The sequence below is a fragment of the Ptychodera flava genome, chromosome 8 (assembly GCF_041260155.1).
Source record: "Ptychodera flava strain L36383 chromosome 8, AS_Pfla_20210202, whole genome shotgun sequence".
Taxonomy (NCBI): Eukaryota; Metazoa; Hemichordata; class Enteropneusta; family Ptychoderidae; genus Ptychodera; species Ptychodera flava.
Window position 1 is genome coordinate 33,234,920 of NC_091935.1, and position 14,446 is coordinate 33,249,365.

Sequence of the window (14,446 nt, forward strand, 5' to 3'; positions counted from 1 at the left end):
AAGTGCATGTCGCTTGGTTGCGCTGTGTTTCCATTTCTGAAGGCAGGACAGTTTGATTATGAGCTGAGCTGAGCTAAGCCCATATAAAAAAGATGCACATAGTCCCATGCCTATATCGTGTCAGTGCAAAACCATTTTTTTAGTAATTCAGTATTGCATAAAACTTTGCCAAACAAACACACAAAGAAATTACCATATTCATTTGATCAGTTATGGAATGTAGGAACACAAAAACAACAGTAAAACTTGCGATAGCGGTCTTCTGAAAAAGCACAAATTCATTTCCCTTTGAACAGGTCCCCTCTCACCTTTGTTAACAATGGATTTAGACCAAACCAGGGTGCTACATGTAGGTATCTGATCCAGTCTGTGACAACGGAGTCGCAGTGAAATTATAGTGCCGTCCAAAAGGCTAACAATCGAGGTTTCACTTCTGAATTTGGCATGAACTTTGATTCTGCTGAAGAATAAAATGGTTTTGTCGGGGAGAAAGTGTTTTGCTCAACCAATGAACCTACAGCAATGTTTCTTTAAGTTCTCAATTAGAATATGTATCTGCTGTCTGTTTGAAATATTTTTGAAAACAGACTGCCAAACCATCAGTGCAGTTGCATCGTAACATGAAGCATTGCTATTAGCTGTATTATTATTTCTTCATGTAAATAAGACTTGTATATTTTAGACAAGAACTAAACTGAATATTTTTTCTCTCCAATAGTTATCTGATTGAGCTGCAGTGACCAGTTCATATTTGGCAGGCATTCAAGCAAGGATTTTTTACTAAACCAATTTTATCTTCAATTTTGTGGTGAACAGTGGTGACTTCCTGATACAATGAAGTACGGTCAATTTGTCATGCAAGTCTTTCTGGTGACAATTGTGGATGGACTATCACTGACCTACTCTCAAACACTGAATGGTAAGTACATTATAATTATGCCTCAAGGAAGTAAGTATAATTGTTACTGAGAATTATACTTACTAAGAATCTTAGCAGCTGTATTATATAATAACTATCCCTAGAAGTTTTGTAAGCAAGGACATGAGATATTATCCTAATCCAGTACATTCTTTCCTGAACAGTAAAGGCAACACACTCATGACCCTCAAAATATTCAAAATACTCTTTATCAATTAGTTTAAAATACAACACTAAAATGACGGTCTTCTGAGTTTTAATAAGTGTTTTAAGATCTCTATGATTGATTATGATCAGTGTTTTTGCGAAGGTTGGGGAACGTTGGTAAATGATGTGGGAACTGTGGTAACATTTCTACTGTCCCGTAATCTGATTGCGTTGATATTTCAAGGAGAACCCAGTAAAATGGCTGGGGAACCCTGGCAATATTTACTGGGGTACTGGTCTTAACAAAAACGCTGATGATTGTAAGAAAGTAAACATTTTGTTGTTGACTTGTTCATCACTGTGATTGCCATGTTCTTGGAACGCGTATATCCAGCTCCTGTTCATACTGATTAACATATCAGACAACAATACGTAGATAACAGCAGATAATTTACATTCTGCGGATGTCATGTTAGCGGATGCTAAATGAAAACAAACACTTTTTTCACTTTCTCCTGAAATCTTCCTTTTCACATTTAATTTAAAAGAAAATCCTGGTCATAGACCTACTTATAAGTTACATGTATGTACTATGAAAGGTGTTCACACCTAGTATAATATATTTTTCAGCACCGACATCTCTTACAGTGGAAGTTAATGATATGGCTGAAGTAGATTGTGAAATTCAGCAAAATGATGACACGGCAATGTACACTGCCGAAGACATAACATGGTACAATCAAAACCAAGCTATACCGGAGGAAATGTACTCTACCATATCAAATACAACATCAGTACTTGTGCTTCCATTTGTGCAATTTGCTGATGCTGGAGACTATTCATGTAGGCTTGATAACGGAGTAGTATCGACCACTCAAATTCGAGTTGGAAGTAAGTTACGCAGAGAATTACAGTTTTACTACAACCCAGACACCAAAATGTATTTTGACCTACTAGTGCATATCTGTATCCACTTTCAGTAACCTGGAAGTTTGATGTGTATTGATCATGCTGCTGTGTGAATATAAATGTATGTGTGCGTGTGGGAGGTGGGAACAACGATGTCTGATGATTACACATCTTCTTGGTTGGACCCAAAACTAGCCTGGTAAAGAAGCTAGCAAGTGTGGGTGCGGTCCTTCCACCATAGTCTTTGTGTACACGACTATGTGTACCGTATATATGACATAATGTTCCCATAAAGACCTGAATGCAAGAAGCAAAGTGACATCATGGCCAAGCACATAACCTGTCTAGTCATGGTTAAGGAAAATTTTCACAAGAGAAGGCAGCTCAACTCTGCAAACTTTCTTTACTTTTCAAAGTTTTCGTCCATGTTTGGTTAAGTATCTTTTTTCCATGTTTGTAGGGAAGCTATTGTAAGTCTGGGTGCCTAGATATAGTGAAATTTCTTTGTTTATATGGAAAAAGGATATAACACTCAACAGACTGCTTGTTCCTCTTTAGCGGCAATGAAAACTTATGTATAGGAAAATAATGATTTTTGCCTCTCTGCATGTTATAAACAAGCATTTATGGCAATTTCCTTGAAGGGATGTAAAGGTTACCAAAAATAACCTTTTTCTAGTCTTTTCATCCAGTTCCCACAAGTTTAATGACTGCAAATAAAACCGCAAATGTATATGTGTGTAAATGTGTGTATGCCAAGCCACAATAGGGGTCACATGGACAGTGAACACCAATATTTGGATGTCTTGGTGCTAATAGTGAGCTTGGATAGACAGCCACATAAAGTCAGAAGGAGGAAGAAATAACAAAAAAAGAGTGCTTTGAGCTACTTATTTTGCCTTCAACACAAAGCTTGTAAAAACCATAACGATTAGAAACAATGGGTCAAATCAAAGTTTTATCAATGCATTATAAAACACAATTTCCAGAATGTAAGAAGTTGATAAAACAATACATGTGGGTTGATAGTCATTAGTTTATTACCAGTCTGAAAGCTGAAATCGACTTACAGTCCCCCATTGCTATTTTAGCGCTCTCAGACAGGTTCAGCTGACTCTCAGATATATTTGCAGACTTGACTTGATATATAGTTATGTTCAAAAAATACCGGATCTTGTCATATCTGAGGACATTGAACAGTGTTGTCTGAGACGGGCAGTGTTTAGTACAATTATATTCTTAATGATATAATATATATATATATAATGATACAATCTGGGTATTTAATGAACAACTTTACTATTGTACATCTTTGTAGTCACGTTTTGCAAACAAAGTCAAAAATACAGTTTTTCAAAATGTACTGAACTTTCTAAACATCCTAATGAGGCAAAAGTCCTGTGCATGAGCTAGACATGATATTTTGTTAGTTTATTATTGTTTGATATATTTAAAAAAGAATCTTAACATATCAGGTGTGTGGGATATACGTGTGTGATATAAAATGAGGTCAGGTCAAGTCGAACTGAAAAGGGGGGGGGGGTTGAAGAGAGCGCCCTCAATTTACAGATCTTAGTCACAGTACTGAGCATTACCGTACTGTTATTGGACTAATTAGCTGTGAATGCGATGAAAGCAGGTGTATAGCAGTATAATCATTATTTTGAGAAGTACAGAAGCTCTGCGACAAAAACACAGTTAATACTAGAAAAATGCTGGACAGAAAAAGAGACAGACCAACAGTATGAGATTGATGCAGGACGATAGACTCTGTTTGTAAGTTTGAAACATTGCCAGGCATTAATTTATCAGAATGATGTTCAGTATAGCTTTTTACAAAAGTTTCTGTAGACCATTCCATATAAGTTGAACATTGCGTGGTCAAAACGGATGTCAAGTTACAGCTCAGTTCTAGGTCAGATAATGTTTAGCTGATATAATTTGAATTGATAGTTTGAAGTCATCAATACAAATCTCTGTTTGCATGAACCCACAATACAATTTTTAATGTTTTTAATAAGATATTAAGATTCCCCTCATGAACAGAATGTTTTCCCTCAAACAGTTCACACGGACTTTTCAGTCATTTTTTATTAAAAATGTCAGTAAATTTTAATTAAAATTTAGATGCAAATTTTAATTAGTTACCTTTGTACAGAAATTTGCCAGGTGGTCCTAAACTTTTTATTCATGATTTCGAAAGAAGATGGTTTACAGTTTCCTTAAAGGGAAATTTGGCAAATTTAAACTATGTAGTTTTATAGGCATTTACTTACTTTTTTTTTTACAAAGTTTCAAATGTGATAGCTACAATGTAGGTTTCCTTATTCCTTGTCCTGCCAAGTTCAAATTAATCAGGCCAAGTTGATAAGAACCAATGAAGCATATACCGAGTATGGTGCATTGTAACAAATTCAAATAATCTTTTCTCACATTAACAGCTGCATCCAAGATAGCAAATTTTAGCTGTCAGGCCCGCAACATGAAGGAAGTCTGGTGCACATGGGATCCAATGCCCAGCAACTTACCGACAACATATGTTTTTACTTATAAACTCAGGTGTGTGTTTACTTGTTCTGTACCTCTTCATATGGCAAACTACCAAAGTTAAAATATATGTGATATTTACTTTATGTTGTGCTCTATGTATTGTATACTGATGGGAAATATGAATCAGTATCTTTTATGTAGAGTAAATCATACCCTCATTTGTGGTAATGCATGTGCATTTTTGTCCGCATGTCTGTAAGTCTGCCTGTCCATATCAAAAACTCACAAATTGCTTCATAATCTGCATGCATTATCTCAGTGTTTCATATGACAAGGGTGGTAGATTGGATTCCAGAAGAACCTGACATGTACATAAAGCTAAAAAAGTTTCTTTGAGTGTTTAACCTGGTACCCGCCATCAAGCAATGTGTAGAATTAAAGGTTATACATATTTAACACTTACTCCAGATCCTTGTTAATGTTTGTCACTTGCAGTCATAGAAAGAAATGGAAAGATTGCCCAGACTCAGTAACTAAAGGACCAAACTCATGTTACATCGAGCAGTCTCTTGGTACACTTCATAACATGAGAGTAGTTGCTACAAATGATCTTGCCAGTAAAGTTTGGCAATTCAACATTGATCCAGACACTCAGTGTAAGTTTACAAGACAACAGTATCCATCTTGCATTATTTTCATCATTTGTAATGATTTGGCAGTTTTAGACCAATATAAGGAGTATGTATAAACAAACTGCAGGAAGGAATGGCATCAAGGCAGTTATATCATATTTGATTGTTTTCCTTTATTCTTTATTACACTACTTTGTTTATGCCAGTGCCCTTTAGTCATTTGCGTGTTGATAGAATGGAATAATAACATACAATGATGTTATAAGGTGAGGTATAGCCCATTCTTTGTCATGGTTTTGGACAACCTTGTAAGACCTGCTGTGACAAAGTTGGATCTTTACAATGAAATTTTTGGTTGAAAGATCGAACTCAGAAGATCAGGCCAGGGAGCCTGTGCTTGCAACATGACTCGATTGGACTGTAATATTTTTTTTTCACCATGGTAGCCAAACCTGATCCCCCTGAAGACATGAAGGTGATAGCAGAAACAACCAACATAGCCGCAGTGAGCTGGAAAATACCATCTGAATGGTATTCTCCTTATTTCACTCTTCTTTACAAGTTGCAGTATTACAGCGAATGGCAACCCCACATTTGGTCAGAGGTAAGGCAGTAACATCCTTTGATGTGCTAGCAATATGCAATTTACCCGTCCCCTTAAAAATAGTCTTGCTGAATGGTTCAAGCCAAACGATGTGTAATAAAAATGTTATCACTTGTAACTGATTGATCAATTTGCTGCCAGTGTGTCAAAGTAGCTGGAGTTTCAGCAGTGCAAATATATAGATAAAGACAGTGTATCGTAAATTACATTTATACAAGGTAATTTTTCTGGAGGGAAAAATCATTTTGAATCCAAGAGTGTGATCACAGTCTTTAACAATTTTCTTGTCCCGCAGGAACTTGATGCAGATACTCGGCTTTCTTATACTCTAACGTCATTGGATGCATACACATGTTACACTATTCATGTCGCTACAAAATCGCAGTCCAGCAGTGATGAATATTGGAGTGATTGGTCGACGCCCAGTATTGGATGCACAAAGGAAGCAGGTAAAAGAACTATTCCTTAATCCTTGAAACAATACGATAACATTTTACCAAGTATGTAGAAAGCTGCATTCGTATAAATTAGTCGAGTGTAGAATTTCCTTACGAATGAACAAAAGAGGAGACAGTAACACATATATATTTAAGGCCAGTTTGCATATTTTTTCCCAAACGCCTTTTCCTTGTATCAGTTACCACATTGCTGTAAGCGTTGATATACGTGTTTCCACTTTTGATCTCACACAGCAGCATTCCATAGTTGATGATATTTTCTGTGCGTGCCACTTTTTGGAGTAAATTTACTCATGATTAATGGATAGTCACTTACCTTCAATGTTTATCAGATGGTATATGCTCTGATTCACTTTCCGCAAGTCATATTGTTTCCAATTATTCTTATATATAATCCCATAGTATTTTTCTCTGTTTGACGTCATCGTATACGATGACGTCAAACAGAGAAAAATTCCATGGGATTATATATTTATCACACGAACAGTCTTCTTATTTTTATTTGATGTGGATGGATCAAAATTGTTGTAACAAATTACATGATTTTTATCACGATTTTGTGTTTTATTTACGTGGATTACTTTCATTTAATGAGTAAAGCGGCCCATCACCCAGGAGATGTGCAAATGTTCTGAGGTATTCTTTCATTCATAAATCTGATTAAGCTAAAATTTTGCTACAGCGAATGGTATCTCCACCAATCAGACATACGGATTCGGTCACGTGCGCGTGTCAATCATTGTCTCGCGCTGGACCGATGCCAAGGCAAGTCTGCCATCGGCGGACATAGCTTTCACCGCGCTAGTGACGGATAACCATAATGATTTGAGTGATTCAGAATATTTACAATTATTTTTATGATGTTAATGCAAGGACACGATCGAAACAGTAGTTATCATTCTTATAGATACTGTGGCTTTTTTAAATATCACAAGTTTACGACCTTGGCGAGCCCGAAAGATTCAGATCGATGACACAAAGAGTGTACGTTTGTTGTGGGCACTGCCGTCACGGTCTCCGCCGCTCTGGTGGTCATCTCGGTCGTCAATGTTTTCGTCTTACGGACTTTGATGTTTGCTGTGACACACATATCGCCCGTAGGTACATCCCAATTTTGTTACTTGCCGGGAACTCTGTTCTGTTGTGAGTGTTCTGAAAGTGTCCGAGTCAACTTTCGAAATAAATCGGATTCTACAGCGCTGCACTGCAGAGTTAGGGCTACAGGTCGACAGCTTTATACATGTATGTCTTCACTACAGCCTTACCTTCCGCTGCAGGTTTGATTCCCATCGAGAAACGACGAAATAATTTGAAGGAAATTTATCGTTGTTCGTCGAATGCCTTTTTGCTTGTGCCTTCTATGTCGCTTTCCCGAATATTATACGTATACTCATTTATTAAGTTGAACTTTCGTTGAGGTGTATCTTTCGGGTTTACCGCCAACCGGGATCACCAGGTACGACGTCGCTTGGCGATCGTCAGGTACGACGACGTCCACATTGAGCCTTACGACTGGAACCGTGACGTTACTGAGCCATTAAAACGATCGATGGTATCCTCATTCGATTCTTGGGAATAGCTAAAGCTACAGCGACTCGAAATTTTGTTGGACATCCCTTCTATGTTTCCATATCTAGATTTATCAGGTCAACTTTTTGTCAAAATGCCATGAAAGCACGGCATCGATCACGACAAATCGGTCTGTGTTGCGACGTGCATGTACGAACGATACCATTGCAGGAAAAAAGTTCCGATTGATGACGTACAACAGCGGTAATTTGGATTTCCTTTTGTACTGTGCTGGTGTACGTCACACAGGTGGAGATACGGGCCAATTCATGTGATAATGTTTCAAATATCCAACTTTTACTGCATTCTGTGAAATACTACACACATACATGTACATGTAAGAGAATAATTACTGGGTACATGTAATAGTCATTGTTTTCTTTTGTCTGACAACTGTGCTGTTACAGCTCTGCTGTTATTACCGCTAAGTATAATTTCACATCAGACTGGTGCACATCCAACCGCAATAAATTCACTCATTTGCCTCAAAAGCCAAATATTTACAAGGCTTTGCAAAGTTTTACAAAGACTTGGTGTGTATAAAAGACAAATTTATAAACGTCAGTCAGCATGAAAACATTTGGTAACTCTATAGCCATGTACACCACCCACTTTTACTTCAAGTAAAAGGCTTACCCCATTGAGCGCCAAAGTCAATTTTTGTCGCCCTCATAAAATATCCCTTGGTCAACTTTTGTCAGATTTTTGCTAAAATTTTGATAAAAATCTGTGGCCAGTGAAACATTGTGTTCATTTGGTCCAAATTATCAGAAATATTACAGAAAAGTTCATAAATATTGGTCAAATGTTGCACTAAAATTTTGGTGGGAAAAAATTCAGCACTTAAAGGGTAAACTCCTGTACTTCTTATCATAACAAACCACTCGGCCTTCAAGCTATTAAGGTTTATGGAGATACTGTAGGCGTTATCTTTGAATAGTGCACGCATGCTTTGTATTTCACAGTAAACGAGAAGAATAATTCATGTGTCACCGCAAGATTATGGATGTGAAATATCTAACAGTATCCCACATCTCTTTCTTTCAATCCAAGCACCGGAAAAGGGCCTTGAAGTAAACATTCCTGGGCAGACTCTAAAAGGCGGGCTGAGAAATGTCACTATTCAATGGCAGGTTGGTTAACTACTCATACTTCTTGTGAGCTGTGTAGGTACTAGTCCTATTATGAATGAAGGGTCAAACGTCATCAGGTCTCAGCTTGTGTGATCTTCTTGTTTACAAGTAGAATTTGTTTATGCCCAAAAGTCATTTTGGATCAATCCCTGTTAGAAAATACATCTCGTCAAGACATTGTTCTAGGACCCTGTGATGCGAAAGGATACAAGATTGGTCATGTGTTTAAAATCTTTTTTACCTGTGTCCTGTTTTCCGTGTACTGAGCTCTCTGATGGCTGCGCTTCCTTTCTTTTGAAACTTACTGTGAATCACTAGTAGTTTTTGCATGCTTCCCCCAAATTACACCAGCTGCCAACGATGTCCCCTGAAGGTATTATGTGCCTTGAAAGTGAAAGATTTCAACTTTTGCTCAAACTTTCCTGAATGAAACTTTCAACCATTCTCTTACCAAATCAAGAATAAAAATCAGGGGTCACTGTGCGAAGGTTTGTTATCAGAGAAACAGATTACTTAACATTTACCGATATTTGAAATTAAAAATGGCTACCATCCCTGTGATAACTCTATTGGCACAATATAATATGCGATTTACGAAAATATAAGGCAGTGAAAATTGTTCGAAATTTCTTTAAGCAAACTTTCAATCATTCTCTTTCAAAAAATCAAGGATAAAAATCAGGGGTTACTTTGTAAACTCTGGTACAAAAGAAACAAATTATCCACTATTTACCAATATTTGAAATGCGAAATAGCTGCCATCCATGTGTGTTGTCTCGACTGGTGAAAATCGAATTCCCGATTTTTCACAAAACATCGCCAATGAAAACTCTATTTACTCCATAAGTTTCAAAATGAGCCCAAACCAGTGGTAGGCCAAAAAAAAAACATTTTAAAAGTTTACCAGTCCAAGTATGTCCCACCAAGGTGCATTCTACCTTAATGAGGGAAACTTGCATCTCATTATACAGCGACTCACAAAGAGACAAGCAAGAGGAGAAATTACACAGTACAGGATGACAGTGAAAGATGAAGATGACCCTAGTAAAGCTGATAACATTGACATCCTTGATGGCAATGCTACTGAGTATACTCTACAAGGTCAGTACTCGTATTTCAACCACTTGTCAACTAATTATATTTTGAAAACACGATAATTTGTCAGAAATTTTGGACGACAAGGTACTAGTAATTCACGGCAAGAGGACTTTCAACAAACCAGGAGCAGGTTGGGATGGATTTCAAACGTAACCGCTAATCTTCCATTTGGCCATGTATAGTTCTTTCGCTGAAGATCTTTACAAAAAAATTACCAATGAAACACTTTCCCTTGCATGACAGATGTCAAATGTGTCATTGAATGGCTTGATCCTGTTTTAGCAACATCGATGATCAAAATGATTGAGATTTAAAAAATCTTAGTCAAACATTCAATATCCTTTCCATTACTAAATGACAGGCTTATTTTTCCACTATTCTTATGTGCAAATTAGTTAACACAAAATCATTTTGCTGTGTACAGTGTATTTTATTTTTGTTCTTTATTCAAGAATATAAGAGATCAATATGTAACAAATTAAACATTTCAACACTGATGAATATGAGAACATTTAAAGGTGAAGAATTCAGTTTGAAAAATGCATGAGGACAAATATAACAGAATTTAACCTGCGGTGCTCAGTTTTTAGCTCCGCTGTCAGCGACGCGGAGCTTATCAAATAGGTTGATTTTCCGTCGTCGTCCGTTGTCGTCGTTGTCCATTGTTATCCGTCAACAATTGCCTTCTCCTCTGAAACCGCAAGTCTAATTGCTTTGAAATTTTATATGCAGTTCACTAGGGGTGACGTCACCTAAATTCGTTCAAATTGTGGTGAAATTTGCATATTTGTATTTTGGGGGCATTATTTTTCGTTTTTGGTAAAAAATCTTCTCCTCTGAAACCGCTTGTCTGATTGCTTTGAAATTCAATATGCAGTTTACTTAGGGTGACTTCAGTCAGATTTATTCAAATCGTGGTGAAATTTGCATATTTGTATTTTTAAGGCAATTTTTGTCATTTTTTGTAAAAAAATCTGTAAAAATCTTCTCCTTCAAAACTACCGGTCAGATTGCTTTGATATTTGGCACTTATTTCCCTAGGGATGATCTATTTCATATTTGTTCAAATTGTGCAGAAATATGCAAATTTACATTTTTAAGGCAATTTTTGCCATTTTTTGTCAAAAAATGTATCTCTCAAAAAACACTGGTCTGATAGCTTTGAAATTTGGTTTATAGGTTTCTAAAGATGAACTAACTAATATATATTGAATTTCTGATGAAATCTGTAATTTTGTATTTTTGGAGCAATTTTTGCCATTTTTGGTCAAAAAATGTGTATTTCAAAAACTACTCATCTGATAGCTTTGAATTTTGGTATACAGGTTACTACAGATGAACTAAATGATATTTTTTGAAAAATGATGAAATCTGCAATTTTGTATTTTTGGGGGAATTTTTGCCATTTTTGGTCAAAAAATGTGTAGTTCAAAAATAATTCATCTGATATCTTTGAAATTTGGTATACAGGTTACTACAGATGAACTAAATGATATTTTTTGAAAAATGATGAAATCTGCAATTGTGTTTCTCAAAAAGTACTGGTGTGATAGCTTTGAAATTTGGTATACAGGTTTCTACAGATGAGCTAAGTAATATATATATATTGAATTTCTGATGAAATCTGTGATTTTATATTTTTGGGGCAATTTTTGCCATTTTGGTCAAAAAATGTGTATTTCCAAAACTACTCATCTGATAGCTATGAAATTTGGTATACAGGTCCAAATAGATGAACAAAATGATATTTATTGCAATAATGAGGAAATCTGCAATTTTGTAATTTTGCAATTGGGGCAATTTTTCCATCTTTGGTCAAAAAATGCGTTTCTCGAAAAGTACTGGTCTGATAGCTTTGAAATTCGATATGCGGGTTCCTACAGATAAATTAAATTTGATCTTTTGAAATTATGATGTAATCTGCAATTTTTATTTTGGGGCAATTTTTGCCATTTTGGCCAGAAAATATTATTCTCGAAAAACTACTCATCAGATAGCTTGGGTTGACATGTTCTTAGGGATGATCCGATGTGATATATTCAGAGTATGATGAAATCTTCAATTGTGTATTTTTGCAACTATTTTAGCCACTTTTTTCCGGCCACTGAATTGAGCTATCAAAGATGTCCACCTTTTTCATCAACATGTATCAAAAATAGTTATTCTCTACATAAACACAGCGGAGCTATATCGGCCGTTAGGTTGCTTGTTTAGGTTTTTCAATTAGGTAGTGCAGTGAGCGTGATGTCAAAACCTCTGCCACACCTTAAAGTTGCACATTAATTTTTATTTGCTGCATAGAAATAAGGCTGCGTTCACAAATAACGATAAGGGGGGGGGGGCTGGAGGAATCTCGATTGAAATCTTATTTTTTTCAGATCCCCCCCCCTAAGTACCCTAAAAAATTTTCAAATGCCCCCCTCTATATGGTCAAAATTTTTCAAGTTCCCTCCCAACTATCACAGGCCTGCATTTTTGTAAAGGATGTGAGCGCTGAAAAAATAAACATGTATTGCGCCGTTCTGCTCACAGGTGTTCTACACTACCTGTATTAGCACTTTGTATAGTCATATTCCCAAGGCAAGTTCTTTAAATGCATCAGTGAATTTTTTTATATTTATTGTTATAAAAGCCAACTCTGGCCAGGTCAATTGCTCCTGTTGAAGAGCACACAAAATGCAATCATGAAGAGTAGGAAAATAGTGAATTCTGGCTAATTGCCGTATTGCACAGTGACCTACCAAAAAATTGTTTTAAAACAACAAGACCTATATGAATTAGATGCTACTCAAATTGACAATACCGGAAGGTTAAAATATTCCATCAAATAAAATTTTAATCTCTGAAATTTTGGGTGTGATAATTGCAAATTTGGTTAAAAAATAAATAATTCCATTCGGTCACATATTTTTTCTTTTAGTCTTTACTATTCAAAGTTTTACTTCTGTATCCTTTTATAATAAGAGTGTGAAAATTTAGAAAATCAAGCATGGTGACCCCATCTTTTTTCTCTAATATTTGATTATTCTCATATGCCAGAATTCAAACATTTCTATGTTTTCTTCCATGTGTTGCTCTCTGGCCTGATCTTTTGTACAAGTGAGTTTCACTGTCATGAGTGTCATTTGACCAAAACTCTTCTTCAACTACCATCAGAGTCAGAGCTGTCTCTGTCACTGTTCAGGTATGAAGTGACAGTGACACTGCGGTAGCAGGGTAGTATCTGATAGTGACACTACCCGTAGGCAGTAGCTATATTAACTCTGATAATTTTGGCAATATTTTTGTTCAGTTTTACAACTGCGTTCTTGTTCTACTCCCTACAGCATGTTGAATTGTCTAGTATTCAGCTTGCTATCACAGCCTATGTATGTGTACCATGCATTTGTATCACTGACAACTGACTGTCAGTCTGGACTCCAATTAAATTATCACCAAATACATATTTATATTTATATATACAGGCTTTGTCGACAAACTAAATATTGTGTGTTCGAGCATGCTGTAGGGAGTTAGCAAGAAATGTAGTTGTTATATTGCATAGAAATATTGCAGAAATCATTAACAGTTGCAACTTCTACCCTGTTACGAGGCTCAAGTTTGTGTTTTACGACAAATCACACGTTTAGATATTTTCGAGATAAAAGTCATGAAATGTGACAAAATGATTCTAGATTTTGTTAAATTATTACTAACATTAGGGCCTACAACATTTTGATGACATAAAAATGGTATTCTTTTTCATTGAATTACCTACAAAAACTTGGAATTGGAAAATGTAAAACTCAAAAGGGACCCACAAATTTTCAAGTCCCCCCTCCACTACCCCCAAAATTTTCGAATCCCCCCTGAATTCCTCGAGCCCCCCCCCCCCCCGCTAACCGTTTTTAGTGAACGCAGCCTAACAGTGTATGCCCCTGAGAGCATTGTGCTAGCAAGTTGTTCACTTCTTGTTTGCTGCCCATTGCCTATGCAGATACATGTAGAGTATGGTATATACAACGCGTGACCTGCACAGTGTCTTTGAAGTTTGCTACATTCCGGTAGATTTTGTAAAGTTCTTTCTACTGCTGCCCTGTCTTTTAATGCACACATTTTGCAGAACCTGCCAAGTTAGCTACATTGTCCTGCAGAGCCTAGCTCCCCTGTGCAGCTTTCCTATAGACAGTGCCATTCCTACAGCCTGCAGTGCGCCTATATGCATATGTACATATCAGCTGCAAGCCTGATAGATTTCTCATAAGGGTTAGCTACAATATTGTTCTGTGTAATTTTGACTGATATTGTAAAGAATTCAAAACTACATTCTTGAGTTGTCAGTTATCATGAAGACGTAATTTTGACATCCATCTGTAATATTTATCACCGTGCATTACAGGTCTTGAAGTGCATAAATCCTATATCGTCTCAGTAATAGCTCTGAATACAGCCGGACCATCTCCACCATCATTCATCAGAATTGTTGACAAAACACAGGGTAAGTTTCA

At 36.4% G+C, this 14,446-nt stretch overlaps 1 protein-coding gene across 2 annotated transcripts in view; it reads left to right on the forward strand.

Annotated features, from left to right (window-relative positions):
• Nucleotides 1-14,446, forward strand: part of LOC139139114 (uncharacterized) — an 87,678-nt gene that overhangs the window by 11,170 nt on the left and 62,062 nt on the right. Inside the window, exons 2-10 of one of the 2 annotated variants that reach the window (XM_070707895.1) lie at nt 719-919; nt 1,697-1,957; nt 4,417-4,534; nt 4,961-5,121; nt 5,544-5,701; nt 5,997-6,150; nt 8,782-8,861; nt 9,833-9,962; nt 14,338-14,436. In XM_070707895.1, coding sequence (XP_070563996.1) covers nt 835-919; nt 1,697-1,957; nt 4,417-4,534; nt 4,961-5,121; nt 5,544-5,701; nt 5,997-6,150; nt 8,782-8,861; nt 9,833-9,962; nt 14,338-14,436 — 1,246 coding nt within the window. In that variant the 5' untranslated portion in view covers nt 719-834. Of the gene's footprint in view, nt 1-718; nt 920-1,696; nt 1,958-4,416; nt 4,535-4,960; nt 5,122-5,543; nt 5,702-5,996; nt 6,151-7,126; nt 7,257-8,781; nt 8,862-9,832; nt 9,963-14,337; nt 14,437-14,446 lie in introns of those variants that run through there. The other variant, XM_070707896.1, reaches the window with a different exon arrangement.